Source organism: Perognathus longimembris, chromosome 1 (assembly GCF_023159225.1).
Source record: "Perognathus longimembris pacificus isolate PPM17 chromosome 1, ASM2315922v1, whole genome shotgun sequence".
Lineage (NCBI taxonomy): Eukaryota > Metazoa > Chordata > Mammalia > Rodentia > Heteromyidae > Perognathus > Perognathus longimembris.
The window spans coordinates 68049587-68069263 of NC_063161.1; the positions used below are offsets into that span (position 1 = coordinate 68049587).

A 19677-nucleotide genomic window follows, 5' to 3' on the forward strand; every position below is an offset into this window, starting at 1 on the left:
TTGCCCTGGGTTCGATTCCTCAGCACCACATACATAGGAAAAGCCAGGAGTGGCGCTGTGGCTCAAGTGGTAGAGTACTAGCCTTGAGCAAAAGGAAGCCAGGAACAGTGCTCAGGCCCCGAGTTCAAGCCCCAGGATTCTGAAAAAGAAAAAAAGAAAAAAGAAGTATGAGCATCGTAGGTGGTGATATCAGAGATAGTGTAGGGGAAATAAGGAGGAATTAGTTGAATTAAGTGCAGGAGACACCTGTATCTGTAACCCACACATGGACATTGACACAGTTCTTTATTACCAGAGCAAGAAGGAAAGCATGAATTTCATAGGCTTTCTCAAAACACAAATTCCAGATTGCTGCTCTCCTTAGGACTGAGGTTTCATAAGACCACATTCCCAGTCTCATGTAGAGAGTATAGTAAAGAGACATGGATTGTTTTATTTTTTCCTGTTTTCAATCTTGCTGTTTTTTAAAAAAGTTTTAGTTGACAAATAATTCTTTTTAGTGATACCATAATAAAGGCACTATCTTTTTCTTTTCCTTTTGTTTTTTGGAAGGAAGTCTACCTGGGCTTGAGCTCCAAATGTCCCTTAGTTTTATCGCTCAAGGCCAGGACTCTGCCATTGGCTCTTTTTTTGCTTTTAAATTTAATTTATTAAAAGTAGTTGTACTAAGAGGGTTCAATTCAACATGTCAGTTTATGAATACAATGCACCCTGATCAATGTCACCCCTTCCCATCCCTTCCAACCCTACCCATCCCCTCAAGTTACCTGGTTCCATCGTCACACATGTGCACTGAACATTATAACTGTGTTTGCTCATCCTTCCTCTCTATTTTCTGCCCCCTCTTGAATCTCCCTCCCCTCATCTTACAATGCATGTTCTAGCTCCCTAGGGTTCATGTTGTTAAACTGTAAGGTAGTTGTTCAAAGGGGTTTCAACATTAGAATCTCCTCCTCTGCATATGCCATACTTTAGTTAATATGCTTATGTTTATAATGTATATGTTTATATATATGTTTATGATTTAGAATTAATTTCCACATATGAGAGAAATCATATGGGGATTTTCTCTCTGAGTCTGACTTATTTCACTTACCATAATTTTGTGTGTTTGTATTCCAGTCCTAGGGCTTGAACTCAGGGCCTGGGTGTTGTTCCTGAGTGTTTTTTGCTTAAGACCACTCTAACTCTTGAGTCACAACTCTTCCAGATTTATTGGTAGTTAATTAAAGATGAGAGTCTCACATTTGTTCTTGCTCTGCATGGCTTTTAATCATGGTCTTTAGATATCAGCTTCCTGAGTAGCTAGGATTACAGGTGTGAGCTACTGGTACTTAACATTTTTTCCCTCAGGGCTTTCTGTTTTCCTGCAAATGACATACTGTTATTTTTCCTGATGGATGAGTCAATTTTTTTTTTTTTTTTTGGCCAGTCCTGGGCCTTGGACTCAGGGCCTGAGCACTGTCCCTGGCTTCTTCCCGCTCAAGGCTAGCACTCTGCCACTTGAGCCACAGCGCCACTTCTGGCCGTTTTCTGTATATGTGGTGCTGGGGAATCGAACCTAGGGCCTCGTGTATCCGAGGCAGGCACTTTTGCCACTAGGCTATATCCCCAGCCCGGATGAGTCAATTTTTATTGTATGTTATGTTTTCAGTATATACATATGTGTGTGTGTGTATATATCCTGCATAGCCACATACACACATATATACTATACATGTAAATGTAATATATATTATATGTAATCACATTAAAAACAATACACAGACACATGCATATGTGGATGCATTACTTATAGTATATATACACATATGTATCACATTAAAAATCTGTTCACCCCTTTAAAGGGCATTTATGCTGTTTCCATATTTTGGCCATGGTGAGTAGTGCAGCAGTGAACATGTGTGTGCAAGTGTCTTTACTGTATATTGACTTGTAATCTTTTGGGTAAATGCCCAAGAGGTGTTGATGGACCATAAGCTAGTTTTATGTTTCATTTTTGGTGGACTCCAAATGACAACTTTATTTCTTGTTAATTATAAGATTAAATTTAGCTGACATATAAACTAAGTTGGACTTGACTGCCTGTAGGCACACAGGAGGATCTTGAGTTTGAGAGTGATGCTGATAAAGTTAATGAGGCTGTGTCTGAAAACCAAAATAGTACCAGAAAAAAAAGTGAAAACAAATAGTTTAAAACAATTAGGGTTGAGAATGTGGCTTAGTGGTAGAGTGCTTGCCTAGCATGCACGAAGCCCTGGGTTCAGTTCCTCAGCATCACATAAACAGAAAAGGCTGGAAGTGGTGCTGTGGCTCAAGTGGTAGAGCACTAGGCTTGAACAAAAGAAGCCAGGGACAGTGCCCAGGCCCTGAGTTGAAGCCCTAGAACAGGGAAATACATAAATAAATAAATAATAAAAAGATTGATAGCTAGATAGTGCCTGGTGCTGGTGTCACACCTATATTGTTAGCTATTCTAGAGGCTGACATTTGAGGATCGTGATTCGAAGCCAGTCCAGGAGGAAAATCTGTGAGACAGACTCTTGTCTGCAATAAACTACTCAGAAAAAGCTAGAAGTTGCACTGTGGCTCTAGTGGTAGAGTACTAGCCTTAAGCAAAAAGAAGCTCAGGGACAGCACCCAGGCCGAGTTCAAGTCCCAGGACTGAAAAAAAATTACTAAAGTAAGAAAACAAAAAAGAGTACTTGCCTAATGTTGCTAAGCACAACTAGAAACAGCACAACAGGACGCCAGAGCTGAAGACAGAAAAAGACAGGATAGAAAAGCGAGGTACCAGGGAGTCCAAAGCTCACCATCTTCTGAACCCCAAGATAAGCAAGTTTATGTATATATGTATGTATGTATGTATTTTTTGGCCAGTCATGGGGCTTGAACTCTGCCTGGGCACTGTTCCTGAACTCTTCAGCTCAAGGCTAGTGCTCTACCACTTGAGCCACAGTGCCACTTCCAGTTTTCTGGTGGTTAATTGGAGATAAGTGTCTCACAGACTTTCCTGCCCAGGTTGGCTTTGAACTGTGATCCTCAGATCTCAGCCTCCTGAGTAGCTAGGATTACAGGCATGAGCCACCCATGCCCAGCTCGTTTATTTATTTAGTTCAGTACAGAGAAGGTTACTGTCAGTACATGCAGATATCAAGGTGTTAATCTATCTTGTGGTTACAGTCATTAGCATAAGACATAGTTTGTATACATAGAAATAATTCCCTATAGCTAGGGAGCAGTGAGAAGCCAAGACTGTAGCACAAACATTCATCCTACGTCCATTGTCTCAAGTGTCATAGGGTGCAGTCTACTGTGACTTAGACACTAGGTCCAGTTAGTTGTAACTTACACATTTATCGTGCTTTGCCTGTTTTGACCTTTCCAGGGTCCAATTTTCAGCCTTCTGAGTACTGATGAGCTGCCATTCCAACCGCTTAACTCTTTCCTGGTCTCACAGCTCAGCTCTAGAGTTCCATACAGCCTAGCAAGTGTCAAGTCTTGATTCAGTCACCATCACTGCAAAACAAAATACACATTTATGGAGCCATGTGTTTGTTTGTTTGTTTTTTAATTTTGGGTGGTTGTTTCGGTTTTGGTGTCTGTCTTGGGGCCTAGGCACTGTCCCTGAGTTTTTTTGCTTAAGGCTAGCACCCTACCACTTGAGCCACAGCTCTGAGACTTTTTTGGTGGTTAACTGGAGATTAGAGTCTCACTGACTTTCCTGCCCAGTCTGGCTTCAAACTGTGATCCTCAGACCTCAGTCTCCTGAGTAGTAGGATTACAAATGTGAGCCACCAGCGTCCACCTCATATATAATTTTAGTACACATATATCTTTGTGTAATGTAAAATCCAGCATATTTTCTCAAACATTTTTCTTTTCCCCATGGTGAAAGCTTTCAGACTCCTAAGCTTTTTGCAAATAGTGTCATGCCTAGTTCCCTTGCCTTGCAGCAATGTGTCAGTGCATGCTGCTTCTGTGGAACTGTGACCTGGCAGTTTGCACACTGGTGGACCTCTCCCCCTCTTCCTGCATACTCTCAACCACCATTCCGTTCTACACTTCTGAATACGATCACTGTTAATATAGGCTCAAAAAAGAAAAAGCCCACTAGCACAAGTTCATTGGGAAAAAAATCTCTGCTAATAGGAGCCTCTAACCAGAGCTAGAGATTTGCCCTTGCTTATAGGCTAGGACTTTTTTTTTTTAATGTCGGTCCTGGTGTTTGAACTCGGGGCCTGAGCATTTGTGCTCAAGGCTAGTACTGTATCACTTGAGCCACAGCTCCACTTTCAGCTTTCTCGCATTTAATAGGATATATAAGTCACCTGGACTTCCCTGCCCATGTTGGCTTCAAAACATGATCCTCAGATCTCAGACTTCTGTGTAGCTGGGGTTACAGGTGTGAGCCACTGATGATGCCCAGTGAAGCTAGGACTTCTATAGTGGGTCCTTGGGAATACTACAGTTGGCTGGTGGAGGTTTGTTTAAAATAACTAATGGTGGGGCATACATAACATTGGAAATGGATCGCAGATGGAGAAAGGGAAGTAGAGTGGGGTGTCTGTTCAAAGCCTTGGGTTGTTGCCAGCTATAAGTGGGCTATAAGTGGTCAAGGAGAGAGGGTAAAGCGGTGGTGCTAAGTCAGGAGCACAAGGCTAGGGCCTCAAGAAACAACACCTGGCGATTTGGGCCCAACAGTTACTTGTCTTTCTGTGCCTGATTTCGTTCACTGCACATAGTAGCCTCTAGTTTTATACATGTCACAAATGATAGACATTTATTGGCAAAGGCAAAGACAGCAAGACAACGAGAGAATAGGCATTTATAATATAGTTAATGTCATAATGCAGTAAATACATACTAGGTAATATATTGTATCATACCTTATGTATATACGTGTGTGTTAATTTAAATACTACTATGTATTATGCATTTAATGTATAGTATGGATGATGTATGATATACCTATACAACATATACTAATATATATAATTATACCATATGATATATAGCATGTATTAATAAAAGTAAAACTTAATATATAGTGCTGCATGTAATATTATATAATGGTTTACTAAAATACCTTGATTAACTTATTCTTTGGAGTCTCTTGTTCAAACAAAGAAATTATAGCACTTAGCTCATCCAGCCTGGTACCATGTTTCTACTAGTACTTCTATTGCATGTCATATTGTCATAATATTGTCATATTATTATGTCATATATATAAATATTATGTGTACACACACAAATTCCTATGATCTCATGCATGTGGAATCTACTCTAAAATCTTACAGGAACATTTGGAAATTGTCCTCTGGTTAAGAACCTTATCTTGGGATTTCCATATAGTTATTTTCATTAATTATCAGAGTAGCTGAAAAAAAAGTTGTAATTCATATTTCTTCATTTGAAGAAACAGAACTTGTATAAAGCATTATCCACATAGTCAGGTGCTAGGTTCATACCTATAATCCTAACTACTTGGAAGGCTGAGATAGAAGAATCTCAGTTCAAGGGCAACTTAGGCAGGAAAGTCCATGACACTTTTTATGTCCAATTAACAAAATCCAGAAGTAGAGATGTGGATCAAATGGTAGAATACTAGCCTTGAGCCTAGGGAACTCTCTCTCTCTCTCCCCCCCCCCTTTTCTCCCTCCTTCCTTCCCTCCCTCCCTCCCTCCCTCTCTCTCTGTCTCCCTTCCTGGCCCCCTCCCTCTCCCTCCCCTCTTCCCCTCCTTTCTTCCCTTCCTCTCTATTCTTTATAAATCACCCAGCCTATGGTATTTCCTTATCACAACCCAAACTTAATGATGGTTTTTTTTAAAAGAGTTCTCCAGGTATAGTGTAGAATAGAAACATAAAGAGGAAAATAATTCTTCCTAAGGATGATTATTTTGTTTCCTTTTTTTTTTTTTTTTTTTTTTTTTTTTTTTTGGCCAGTCCTGGGGCTTGGACTCAGGGCCTGAGCACTGTCCCTGGCTTCTTCCCGCTCAAGGCTAGCACTCTGCCACTTGAGCCACAGCGCCGCTTCTGGCCGTTTTTTTTCTGTATATGTGGTGCTGGGGAATCGAACCTAGGGCCTCGTGTATCCGAGGCAGGCACTCTTGCCACTAGGCTATATCCCCAGCCCTGTTTCCTTTTTTTTTTAATTGCCAATACTGGAGCTTGAACTCAGGTCCTGCTCCTGTCCCTTAGCTTTTTTGCTTCAAGCTGGTGCTCTACCACTTAGCCACACCTCCATTTCTAGCTTTTTTTTTTTCCTGATTAATTGGAAGTAGGAGTCCTAGCCTTTCTTGCCCAAACTGTCTTGGAATTTTGGTCCTCAGATCTCAGCCTCCTGTGTAGACAGAAATTACAGTCATGAGCCTTCAGCCCATGGCTTTTTGTTTGCTTGTTGTCTTCAGAAGGTTTTGAATAGTTTACCACTTTGTTGCTTAACTCCTGTTGATGATGATTTCTCTTTCTAATTGCAGACTATTCTTCCCAATACCTCAGGAACAGGAAGTGATAGAGGTCTGGTCTTCATTCTTAGACCAGAGCAGACTGTGTGCACATGGCACTTGGAGACCCTAGAAGAGAAACCTGTCTATAACATGGCCATCCCCCTCTCCTACTCAGAAAGAGGTGACCTTCCTGCTAATTTTTGGGTTCTGTAAGGGAAAATGTTCTGTTAGGATTGTTTGTTACAAATACACATATACAGGGGGTGGGATGGGTTGTTTGTTTTCCCAGTTGTATGGCTTGAACTCAGGGCCTGGGTGCTCTCCCTGAGCTCTTTTGCTCAAGGCTAGCACTCTATTACTTTGAGCCACAGCTTCACTTCTGTTTTCCTGGTGGTTAATTGGAGTCTCACTTTTCTGCCTGGGCTGGCTTTGAACCCTGATCCTCAGATCTCAGTCTCCTGAGTAGCTAGGATTACAGGTTTAGGCTTCCAGTGTGTAGCTTTTCATAAATACTATAAATGTCATTTCTTTAATCAGAAGTAGTTGCTGGGAAGGAAACCAGAAAATTAGCAAGATGGAAGAAGCTAGAAAAATGCATAATATTTGTTTGTTTTGCTTATTTATTTATTTTGTTTCTCATCCTGGGGCTTGAACTCAGAGCCTAGGCATTGTCTCTGAGCTTTTTTCCTTGCACTCTTATCATTTGAACTGCAACTCACTTCTGGTTTTCTAGTGGTTAATTGGAGATAAAAGTCTCAGGACCTTTCTTGACAAGCTGGCTTCTCACTGTGATCCTCAGATCTCAGCCTCCTGAGTAGCTAGGATTATAGGCATGAGCCACCAGTGTCTTGCTTGAAAAAACATACATTCATAAACTAAGCAGGAGCCATTGGAAAGTGAAGACACAGTCCTAAAAGTTGAGTCATGTTTTAGGAGAGGAAGCAGTAAGATCAGAGATCTGAAGATATAGCCAAGTGTCAGTCCTATCTTACTCAAGAGGCTGAGATCTAAGGGTCATGGTTCAAAGACAGTCTGGGCAAGAAAGTTTGTGTACTGTTATCACCAATTAATCAACAAAAAGCCAAGAGTGGAGCTGCGGCTCAAAGGAAAAAGTGCCAGTTTTTAGAGAAAAAGCTAAGAGATAGTGCCTAGGCCCTGAGTTGAAGCCCCAGCACCACTATACACACACACACACACACACACACACACACACACACACACACAAAATCTAAAATAACTTGTTTTTCCTCTAGATCCTGTCCCTGGAGGCTGTAATTTGGAGTTTGACTTAGATATTGACCCCAACATTTACTTGGAGTATAATTTCTTTGAAATGAGGATCAAGTTTGCTCCAGCCAATGTTGGCTTTGCAAGGTATAATGACCTCCCAGTCTTTCCAAGCTGTTTAATAACATAACTATTAAACTCTCAAATCCATAGTATTCTGTCGGAAAATTGGAAGTTTTGATTTTTGTGTGGAATTGTCTAATGTATACTTCATTACCAAAGTTTGAGCTGTGATTTGTATTTAATATTACCCCGCCTGTGTTCTGTTTGTATGAACTGTACTATATGAAGAGCCAGATACGGGCCTATGATGAGCTTAGAAGTATATCTTAGTTACTGCAAAGCATTTTTTAAATATAGAAGGCAATCGGGCATTAGTGGCTCATGCCTGAAATCCTAGCTAGCCCAGGCAGAAAAGTCTGTGAGACACTCTTATCTCTTAATTAACCAGCAAAAAGCCAGAAGCAGAAGTGTGATATGTCAGCTTTGAATGGAAAAAGCTAAGCAAGAGCTCGAGGCCCTGAGTTCAAATTCCAGTCCTGAATCCCCCCAAATCCTCTGAAATTAAAGCTTCTGGTACTTTCTTGTAGATGGTACTTTCGTCAAGGAGACTAATGTTTAGTTTTCTGTTTTGTTTTGTTTTGTTTTTTGCCAGTCATGGGGCTTGAACTCAGGGCCTGAGCACTGTCCTGGCTTCTTTTTGATCAAGGCTAGCACTCTTACCACTTGAGCCACAAGGCTACTTCTGGCTTTTTCTATATATGTGGTGCTGAGGAATTGAACCCAGGGCTTCATGCATACGAGGCGAGCACTTTACCACCAGACCATATTCCCAGCCCCAATGTTCAGTTTTCTTTGTTAACTTTAGAGGTGTAGTTCCCCCACCATGTGACACTGAGGAGGGCCAGGATTTCCGGTGGAGGTTGCAATATGATGTGTACCAGTATTTTCTGCCTGAGAATGATCTCACTGAGGATGCATTGCTCCAGCATCTGCAGAGGATGGCTCAGGTGCCCCAGGTGAGGGCCAACGCTGTCAAAGTAAGTGATTCTCAGTGTTTGTGTGGCTACACGGTAACCTCTTTGTAAGAGTGTAGTTCACCCCTGTAATACTAGCTGCTGTTGAATCTGAAATGTGAGGATCAAAGTTCAGAACCAGTCCAAAGCAGGATAGTTCTTGAGACTCTTATGTACAATTAACTAGCAAAAAGATGGAAGTGGAACTGTTGTACAAGTGATAGAGCGCCAGCCTTGAGCGAACAAGTCAAGAGAAAATGCCCAGGCCCTGAGTTTGAGCCTCAGTATCAGTATGAGGGAAGAAAAAAAAGTGTCAGTGAGAATGGAGAGTCTATATTTTCCTTTTGGAGATGCATGTAAAGTGATGATCAGCTTCATTGTGGCCTCTTCTGTGGCCTGGTTGTCTTGAGATGTAAGCTCTGTCCTCTGATAACTATTAGGAAAAATCTTTGACAATTCTAAATGCTACAGCTTTTTTTGTTGTTGTATGTACTTGTTACTAGTACTAGGGATTGACTCAGGGCCAGGTGTTGCCCCTTGTCTTTGTCACTCAAGAATGGAATGCTACCTTCTGAGCCATCCCTCTATTTTTGGTTGTTTACTGGATAACTACAAATAAGAGTCTCATGGATTTGTCTACCTGGGCTGGCTTTTTGAACCTGAATTCTCAGATCTCAGTCTCCTGAGTAGCTAGGATTATATGAGTGCAGTATTTATGTGTATGTATGTGTTGGTCCTGGGACTTGAACTCAAGATTCGGACATTGTCCCTGAGCTTTTTTAAAGCTCAAAGCTGGTACTCTTTGTGCTCACTTGATTCAAAGCTCTACTTTCTGCTTTTATGGTGGGTAATTGGAAATAAGACTCTCAGGGACTTTCCTGACCAGCCTGGCTTTGAGTCAGGGCCCTCAGCTCTCAGCCTCCTGAGTCGCTAGGATGACAAGTACAAGCCACCAGATCTCATTCTCCTGAGTTGCCTGAGCCACTGGCACCTGGCTACTGAAACAATGCTTTTGAACAGAAGTACCCTTTCTAAGAGGCGCATAGCTATTTGCCTTTGAAGCTATAATGTTTGTATATATTATGGTAATGTGGTTTACATATATATTATTTCTTCTACTTTATTATCTAAAGAACAACTTTAAGAGGAAATTTTTTTTTTTTTTTTTTTGGCCAGTCCTGGGGCTTGGATTCAGGGCCTGACCACTGTCCCTGGCTTCTTTTTTTGCTCAAGGCTAGCACTCTGCCACTTGAGCCACAGCGCCACTTCTGGCCATTTTCTGTATATGTGGTGCTGGGGAATCGAACCCAGGGCCTCATGTATATGAGGCAGGCACTCTTGCCACTAGGCCATATCCCCAGCCCTAAGAGGAATTTTTGAAGTGAACTTAAAGTTGATAAAACAATAAATAATGTTTTGTAATTTGAGGTCATGTTAGACAAAAATAAGTTATTTGTGAAATAGTATCAGATTTTGTATTATTTAGTTGGATACTTTGTAGTCATAATTACTATTAAGTAATAAAAAGCATATGATTCCTGACTGGTTACTGGTAGCTCATACCTATGATATTAGCTATTCAGGAAGCTGAGATTTGAGAGTCAAGGTGCAAAACCAGCCTCAAAAGAAAATTCCAAGGGACTCTAAATAATTAGGTAAGCAGCAAAAAAGCCAGAAGTGGAGGTGTGGCTCAAATGGTAAAGTGCCAGCCTTGACTGAGAAAGTCATATGAGAGCAGGAGGCCCTGGGTTCAAGCTACAATACCCAGTACTGGCCAAAAAAAAAAAAAAAAAAAAGGATTCCTGCCTTTATGGGTTTTTTGTTTGTTTTGTTTTTTGCCAGTCCTGGGGCTTGAACTCAGGGCCTGAACACTGACTGTCCCTGGCTTCTTTTTGCTCATGGCTAGCACTCTACCACTTGAGCCACAGCGCCACACCTGGTTTTTTTCTATATATGTGGTACTGAGGAATCGAACTCAGGGCTTCATGTTACGAGGCGAGCACTTTACCACTAGGCCATATTCCCAGGCCCACCTTTGTTTTTTAAGATCTAATAAAGAAATTTTTTATGTTGTCCCAACTATCATATTATTTAGATCACATTTTACTTAAAATGCTAATGTTTAACAAATTATACCAAAACTTTCAGGGCAGAGAAGGGAAAGAAAAACAGGGCGTAAGATATCACAAGAAATGTACACACTACCCTATTATGTAACTGTACCCTTTTTGCACAACACCTTGTCAAAAAAATTTGTGTTCAATTAATAAATAAATTAAATTTAAAAAAAACTTTCAGGGCATTTTAAATAGGAAATTGTTTATTAGCTTATACAAACCTCATTGGATGGTCTTTTGATAGAGTTAAATTAGTTGGTGTATACTTTAAGCAAAAATTATAATTTCAAGTCATGTGTCAGTCATTCATGCCTATAAACCTAGTTGTTTAGAGGCTCAGTTCTGAGGATTCCAGTTCAAAGCCAGTTTCAAGTGGTTTTGTGCCAGGCTTGAGCAGAATAGCTAAGGGACAGCACCTAGCTCCTGAATTCAAGTCCTGATTGGCAAAAACCAGGAAGAGCGAGAGATTAAAGAAAGAAGAGAGAGGGTTAAGAAGGCTCAAGAAGAACACGAGGGAGCCCAGTGGGAAGAAGAGGCCAGACCACAAGCAGGATCTCAGTATGGGTCTTTTCCAGGTGGCTTTCCAGGGGGAATACCTGGTAATTTTCCTGGAGGAATGCCTGGAATGGGAGGAAGTATGCCTGGAATGACAGGAATGCCTGGGCTCAATGAGATTCTTAGTGATCCAGAGGTTCTTGCAGCCATGCAGGATCCAGAGGTTATGGTGGCCTTCCAGGATGTGGCCCAGAACCCTGAAAATATGTCAAAATACCAGAGCAATCCAAAGGTTATGAACCTCATCAGTAAATTGTCTGCCAAATTTGGAGGTCAAACATAATGCCCCACTGAGAAAGCCCTTGGTGAAGGAAAAGCAACCTCAACCACTTATGTGGATGTCACAATAATACAAACCAGTGTACCTCTGTCCTCATCTGGCGAGCTGAGGTGCTTTGAAGATTATCCCTACCCCTCTGCACCAAATGCAGCTGAAGCATCCTATGGTGGTTTGCCATTAGGGTATTCATTCAGATAATGTTCTCCTAGGAATTAAAAACTTTAACACTTTCTGATTCTTTCAAATATTTGAAACAAATTAAAGGGGTGTTAATTCCTCCATTTTTCTTTACTAATCGTTTTGAGTTTTCTTTGAATTATTGGGCAAGGAAAATATGAAAAAAATTATTGTTCCAATGTTAGTGTGAAATAAGGGTTTATAAGTGGGAAGGAAATAAAACTCATTTAAGTAGGTTAAATTTGAGTTGGATATGTTACTCCTAGTCATATTTTTATCCTTCCAGATAACTTTTTAAAAAATGATTTCAGTAAAATGTGGGACCATCAGTATTTCAGAATGACCTGGGTAGGCACTGGAAGTACTTGCCAGGGCAGCAACAGTCTTAACTATATTTTACAACATGAGCCCTCTGTAAGTTGCATTTAAATCTTACACTATTGAATGAGTAATTTCTGTTTTACATTGCAGCGGAACTGGATTATTTTAGCTCTGTTCTTATCATATATGTAATATTACCACATAAGAAATAAGGGAGTGCTTTTCTTTTTATATTTGTGTTAAAAATTATTTTTCCTGGGCTGGGGATATGGCCTAGTGGCAAGAGTGCTTGCCTCATATACATGAGGCTCTGGGTTCAATTCCCCAGCACCACATATACAGAAAATGGCCAGAAGTGGCGCTGTGGCTCAAGTGGCAGAGTGCTAGCCTTGAGCAAAGAGAAGCCAGGGACAGTGCTCAGGCCCTGAGTCCAAGCCCCAGGACTGGCCAAAAAAAATAAAATTATTTTTCCTTATCAGAAAAGAACTGGTTTTTGCTTGTCATAATTTTCTCTATGAATCTTCTTGAGCTTAAGATAGTTTTTGTTTCCTAAACTGGCATCACTGCTATCATTCATAGCATCACTGTCCAGACATCTTTATGTCAGCATCTAATTTAATATGAGATACTGTTTGCTGACTGTAGACTAATAATACTTTTAGAGTGTCTCCTTTGACCATGAGATTACTTTTTAAATATTAAACTTCCACTGGTGAAGTCTTGCCACATCAAAAGAGACGACTCCTTTCGGTGTTAAGTCCCTTGCTTAGGCGATACCTACTGCAAGTAGTCTTGCAGTACTCATCTTTATAATTTGAAAAATATGCTGTTTTAATTGATACTCATATAGGGAATTATCTGCTTGATACAACATGTATTTGGTTGTAAGAGCCACAGTTAATGGTTATTGAGTTGTTGGTACTGTGAAAGATCTGTTATCCTATTCAGCTCTTCCCTAAATGCTGCAATTATACCCCAACCTCTAATTTTTTTTTCATGGGGTACATTTCTAAGACTAGGACATTTTTGAAATAAGGTTTATTCTAAGTGCTATATATAGCAGACAAAAATTTATCTGTTACATGAATAAGAAAAAGCTATATGCTAATAGAGCATGCTTTTAAAATCCTTTGAAAACACTCACCTTATATGCTTTTATTTAAACTTGCCAGTCTTCTTTTTGCTCATGTGTATTCTCCTTTGTCACAGTCTCCATTGTATACTTTGCCTATTAATTCAAGAAGACCACTTTCTTTTGGACTTTGTTGAACTTAGTTATATACGACCTAACTATATTCTAATACTGCAAATATCACCATAAATTGATAAAATTGCCCATGTGAAAATGTGTCCTGTGCTTTTAGGCTTTAACACAAATAGAAAAATGCTTCATTTTCATTTTTAAAAATCAATATAAAAAGATTGTTTTCTGCTTATAAATTTTTTGTTTAAATATTGCAACTCTTTACATGTAGTCAGGATAATATAGAATCGCCTTAAAAAAATCTAACCAGGGGCTGGGAATATGGCTTAGCAGTAGAGTGCTTGCCTAGCATACACAAAGCCTTGGGTTTGATTCCTTAGCACCACATAAACAGAAAAGACCAGAAGTAGCACTGTGTCTCAAGAGGTGGAGTGCTAGCCTTGAGCAAAAAGAAGCCAAGGACAGTGCTCAGGCCCTGAGCCCGAGACCCAGAACTGGCAAAAAAAAAATAATAATCTAACCACTAATTGTGTATTATTTTTGGCTTTAGGTGGTTACCCTAACAGCTAATGATAAGACAGAGGTTTCCTTCTCTTCCCTTCTGGGCCAAGGAGTCATTTATAATGTCATTGTCTGGGATCCCTTCTTCAATACTTACGCTGCTTATGTTCCTGTTCACACATACGCTTGTAGCTTCGAGGCAGTGGAGGGTAGCTGTGCTTCCCTGGGTGAGTATATGGATTCCAATTTTAACAAATCTTTCTTTGGCTTTGCAGATCACTAGTACAGAACTTAAGAATGTTCAGCTATGGGGCTGGGAATATGGTCTAGTGGTAGAGTGTTTGTCTCACATACATGAAGCCCTGGGTTCAATTCCCCAGCACCACATATATAGAAAAAGCCAGAAGTGGCGCTGTGGCTCAAGTGGTTGAGCAAAAAGAAGCCGGAGATAGTGCTCAGGCCCTGAGTTCAAGCCCCAGGACTGGCCAAAAAAATAGTTCAGATATGCTTTTGTCTAGTTTCTTTTCCCCCTTTCTGGTCTTTGGGCTTGAACTCAGGGCCTGGTTGCTGTCCCTTAGCTTTCCTACTTAAGACCAGCTTTGTTGCTTGCAGCTAGTACCCTACCACTTGAGCCACAGCTCTACTTCTGGCTTTTTTTGGTGGTTCATTGGATATAAGAGTCTCATAAACTTTCCTGCTTGGGCTCATTTTGAACCATGATTCTCAGATCTCAGCCTCCTGAGTAGGTAGGGTTATAGTGCCCACCTACTTTTGTTTAGTTTTCATTTATTCATTCATTGATTCTTTCATTCACTTATTTATTCAACCCATTCATTGTCAGTGATACAGCAAATGTCTTATGAGCTTTTCTCGTATTCCATTTTCTGTTCAGGGCCCTGGAAAATAAGTGTGAATAATAGAACCAAAGGACCTGTGCTGTGTACTCTGTATATTGAGTTGGAGGATATGATGTAGATAAGATACAAGAAGAAAAACAATAGGAAAGAGAGATAATGTGAGCCAGGGAGAATACAACCTGAGTTGGCATGGTGAGGGAAGGCCTTGGAGGCAGAGTATTGGCAGTTATGGGCTCTGTGTGCCAGGAGAGGGAACACCCATTCAAAGCCTCATTTCTGGGACCCTGCCTATTGGTTTGAAGAAACACAGGTGAGAACAGTATGTGGAGGAGGATGGGAGGAGAGGGAAGGCCAGAGGTACAGGGCCTGTAGCTCATACTATGGACTTCAGAGTTCTTTTCCCTTCAAATTATCTGTTTGTTTATTGTTCCAGTATTGAGGTTTGAAGTCAAAGCCTGGGCACTCGCTGTCCCTTAGCTTTTTTGCTCAAGGCTGGTACACTGCTACTTGATACACACCTTCACTTCTGGCTTTTTGCTGGTTGATTGGACATAAGAGTCTCACAGAATTTTCTACCCAGGCTAGCTTTGAACCATGATCCTCAGATCTCAGCTTCCTGAGTGGCTAAGATTACAGGCATGAACTACAGTACTGTTTTCTGAACTATAGATGTTATAAAATTTGACTAGTTTCACTAATATCCTTTACAAAGCCTCCCAAATTTTCATTTTCCTTCTCTGGAGTCCAGTTCAGGATCCTAGGTTGAATTTAACTAACATGTCTTCTCTATTCTGAAATAGTTCCTCAGTCTGTTTTTCTTTCAAAACTTTGGCCTTTATGAGAAATAGAGTATATTTACTGAAGAAAGTTTCAATTGTTACTATAAAGGTGATATAAAGAGGGGTTCCAGTTACATGGGCCAGGTAAAGGTACATTTCTTTTTTGACAATTTCACCCTTCCCTTGTTCTCTCCCAACTGTATGTTTACTTCTTGAGGATGTCCTCAGTTTGTCACATCAGTGTTTCCTTATCATTAAGTTCCAGTTAAGAGCTGGGAATGTGGCCTAGTGGTAGAGTTCTTGCCTCATATACATGAAGTCCTGGGTTCGATTCCTCAGCACCACATATATAAAAAAAAGCCAAAAGTGGAGCTGTAGCTCAAATGGTAGAGTGCTAGCCTTGAGCAAAAAGAAGCCAGGGACAGTGCTTAGGCCCTGAGTTCAGGTCCCAGGACTGGCAAAAAAAAAAAAAAAATCCAATTAAGAGCCAGGTGCTGGGAGCTGGGAATGTGGCTTAGTGGTAGAGTGCTCACCTAGCATGCATGATGCCCTGGGCTCAATTCCTCAGCACCATATACACAGAAAAAGCCAGAAGTGGGCGCTGTGGCTCAAGTGTAGAGTGCTAGCCTTGAGCAAAAAGAAGCTCAGATATAGTGCTCAGGCCGCGGCAGGACTGGCAAAAAAAAAAAGAAAAAGAAAAAGAAAAAAGAGAGCTAGGTGCTTGTGGCTTATGCCTGTTATCCTTAGCTACTCAGGAGGCTGAGATCTGAGGATCACAGTTTGAAGCCAGCTTGGGCAGGAAAGTCCATGAGACTCATCTCCAATAGAGTATTAAGAAAAAGCCAGAAGTGGCACTGGTATAGCACTAGCCTTGAGCAAAAATAAGCTCAGGGACAGTGCCCAGACTAACACAGGACTGGCCAAAACAAAAGTTCTCATTAAGGGAGAATGTATCCTCATGGGGTGTGGATTGTCCCAATGCTGGTGGGGATGAGTTTGATTACTTGGTAATGATGTGTGCCCGTATTTCATAAAAACACTATATTCTACTTCTGAGTCTTGAAGAAATTTGTTTATGTGTGTTGGTACTGGGGTTTGCCCTCAGAACCTGGGAGCTGTCTCTTTTTTGCTCAAGGCTGGTACTCTACCACCTGAGCCATCTTCACTTCTGGCTTTTTGCCAGCTAATTGGAGATAAGAATGTCACAGACTTTCCTGCCTGGGCTAGTTTCAAACCAAGATCATCAGATCTCTGCCTCCTGAGTAGCTGGGTTGACAGGGTTAGTCACTGGTGCCTGGTTTCGGCATTGCTGTTTTATTTTAGAGCCTCGTGTTTCATAACCTCTAGTGCCGCTATGAGGGGTAAATATACTTTAAACTTGATCTCCAGTGTTCTTCTTTCATTCACTCCTTTCCTACTCCAGCTGGCTTTGAACTTCAGTCTTCAGATCTCAGCTTCCTGAGTAGCTAGGATTACAATTGTAAGCCACCAGCACCTGGCTCTCCTTTGTCTTTTTTTAAACCCTCTCTGGAGTGACTGCCTATTTTCTCTTCTGCATTATCTCTGGATTCTGATTATTATGAAATCTTCCTTATCGTCTTGATTTTCTACAATTTTTTTGTGTTTCTTTCCTGGCCCTGTGGTACAAGTTTCTCTAGGAGTCATGCAGTAATAACTATATATGTAGGTTTTTATTTTCTCTGTGTGTGTGTATGTGTGCATGTATGTGTGTGCACGCGCCCGTGTGTGTGTGTGTGTGTGCGCGAGCACACCCGTGTGTGTGTGTGTGTGTGTGTGTTGGTTTGGACTCAGTATCACCAGGTTCCTTAACACAGTTTTCCATTAAAATGGTAAGAATTTAATAGCATAATATTAACAGCCATCATCTTTTCTAAATCATTTTAGTACCTTTCCACTGTTGGCTCGAATGAAATTTTAGATATGTTTCTTTTTTTTTGGCCAGTCCTGGGCCTTGGACTCAGGGCCTGAGCACTGTCCCTGGCTTACTTTTTGCTCAAGGCTAGCACTTTTCCACCTGAGCCACAGTGCCACTTCTGGCCATTTTCTATATATGTGGTGCTGGGGAATTGAACCCAGGGCTTCATGTATATGGAGGCAAGTACTCTTGCCACTAGGCCATATCCCAGCCCCTTTAGATATGTTTCATAAATTTCTTTCTTTTTTTTTGGATCGGTCATGGGGCTTGAACTCTGGGCCTGGGCACTGTCCCTGAGCGCTTCAATTCAAGGCTAGTGCTCTGCCACTTGAGCCACAGCACCACTTCTAGTTTTCTGGTGTGTAACTGGCTATAAGTCTCGTGGAATTTCCTGCCCAGGCTGGCTTTGAACCATGATTCTCAGATTTCAACCTTCTGAGTAGGTAGGATTACAAGTGTGAGCCACCAGCGTCCGGTTGGTAAACTGTTTATCTGCCTCCCCCAAATATGTAGGTAGTGTTATATACCTCTGTTAGTAATTTGTATTTTCTGATGGGTGTGTGTGTGTGCGTGCGTGCATGTGTGCATGCATGTGTGTGTGCACCTGCGTGCATGCATGTGCACTGGTCCTGGAGAGGGGCTTGAATTTAGGGCCTGGCTGCTGTTGGTTAATTGGAGATGTGTCTCAGAGACTTTACTGTTTGGGTTGGCTTTGAACCATGATCCTTAGATCTTAGCTACCCAGCACTTGGCTGATTTTCATTTTTATAAAATTTTCTGTTAGACTTTGCCAGAAACCATGCGGACATCCAGGTATGAAAGAACAAAGGAAAGGTTTATTGCCAGCAAAGGGACCTGAAAGACCCCTTCTTACAAGGGAGAAGTGAGAAGAGGTGTTGTCTGTTGTCTGGGGTGACATATATAACCTAGGAGGTCTCGGAGGAAGGGACCTTGATGTGGACATGTGGACCAGGGGCTTCATCATGGTGGGCTGGGATTTATGGCTGCTGCCCAAATGGTAGATAAGGGGTCCTGCAACTGCCCAGGCCTGAAGGTCACTCTAAGGGGATCTTGTTGCCATATATGATTATAATTGCCCCAAAGGAATGCCATCTCAAGGAAGAGGGGGTGGAGGCTGATTTATCTACTGCCCTCACTAGATGGGCCTAGTGTTGCCTAGGAAAGGAGCATGCTAAGCTGTGGGAGAGGAGGCTGTTGGGCCAACAGTTGCCATTGAGTATGAGTGGATCAAGAAAATATGTGGTGTATACACACACACACATACATACACACACCCATACAGTATGTATATATATAAATATATATGTATATGAATTTTACTTACCTCAGGAAGAATAATATATCATTTTTAGAGAAATGGATGGACCATGAAAAAAATTATGTTAAGTACATCAGGCTCAGAGAATGGAGGCTGATATTTTCTCTCATATGGAAGTTAGATCTAACCTATAAACATATGTATACACATGGCCATATGCATATATTCACAAACAAATTGACTACAGTATGATACACATAGTAAGATTCCAGTGTTGTAACTCTTCTGAACATCTAACTTATGATTTAACAACATGAATGCCAGGAAACAAACATGTTTTGTGAGATTGAGGTGGGACCAAGGGGAGGGGGACAGATGCATGGAGAGAGGAAAGTGAGTGATCATAGTGGTCAGTGTACACATGTGAGAATGGAACCAGGTAACTTGAGGAGAGGGGTGGGGTTGGGAGAGATGGGGGAGGACAGTGAAAGAGGTGATATTGATCAAGATGTATTGTACTCACAAATTGACCTTTGGAATTGAAAGCTTTTTGTCTAACCACTTAAAGATAATTTAAAAAAATAAAGGTAGCCATTCATATTGATTGCCTACATAGATTAATTCATTAGCTTTGCAAGCATATTTTAACATAATTGCATGGTTGATATAAATCATCAGTACACATTGCTTTTTCATGAGACTTTGTTAATTAAATAGCAATACCAAATCGTTTGTACTTACTGTGAAGTTGTGGTTGTTTTAGGAAGCGTTTCGACCAGAGTGTTCTTCAGTCTCTCTGCTCTTCTTGGTCTCTTCATTTGTTTCTTTGGACACAGATTCTGGAAAACAGGTATCGCATCTTGTGAAAATGACAGTTATGTGTATCGGGGATTTTTATTTTGTGGCTTATGGGGTA

The 19677-nt window shown here is 41.0% G+C and overlaps 1 protein-coding gene across 4 annotated transcripts in view; it reads left to right on the forward strand.

Annotated features, from left to right (window-relative positions):
* Tm7sf3 (transmembrane 7 superfamily member 3) overlaps window positions 1-19677 on the forward strand; it is a 36725-nt gene that overhangs the window by 6333 nt on the left and 10715 nt on the right. For 2 of the 4 annotated variants that reach the window (XM_048367269.1, XM_048367287.1), the window contains exons 3-7: window positions 6483-6633; window positions 7706-7826; window positions 8608-8779; window positions 13960-14137; window positions 19525-19611. In XM_048367269.1, coding sequence (XP_048223226.1) covers window positions 6483-6633; window positions 7706-7826; window positions 8608-8779; window positions 13960-14137; window positions 19525-19611 — 709 coding nt within the window. The remainder of the gene's footprint in view (window positions 1-6482; window positions 6634-7705; window positions 7827-8607; window positions 8780-13959; window positions 14138-19524; window positions 19612-19677) is intronic. The other 2 variants (XM_048367278.1, XM_048367293.1) reach the window with 1 other exon arrangement.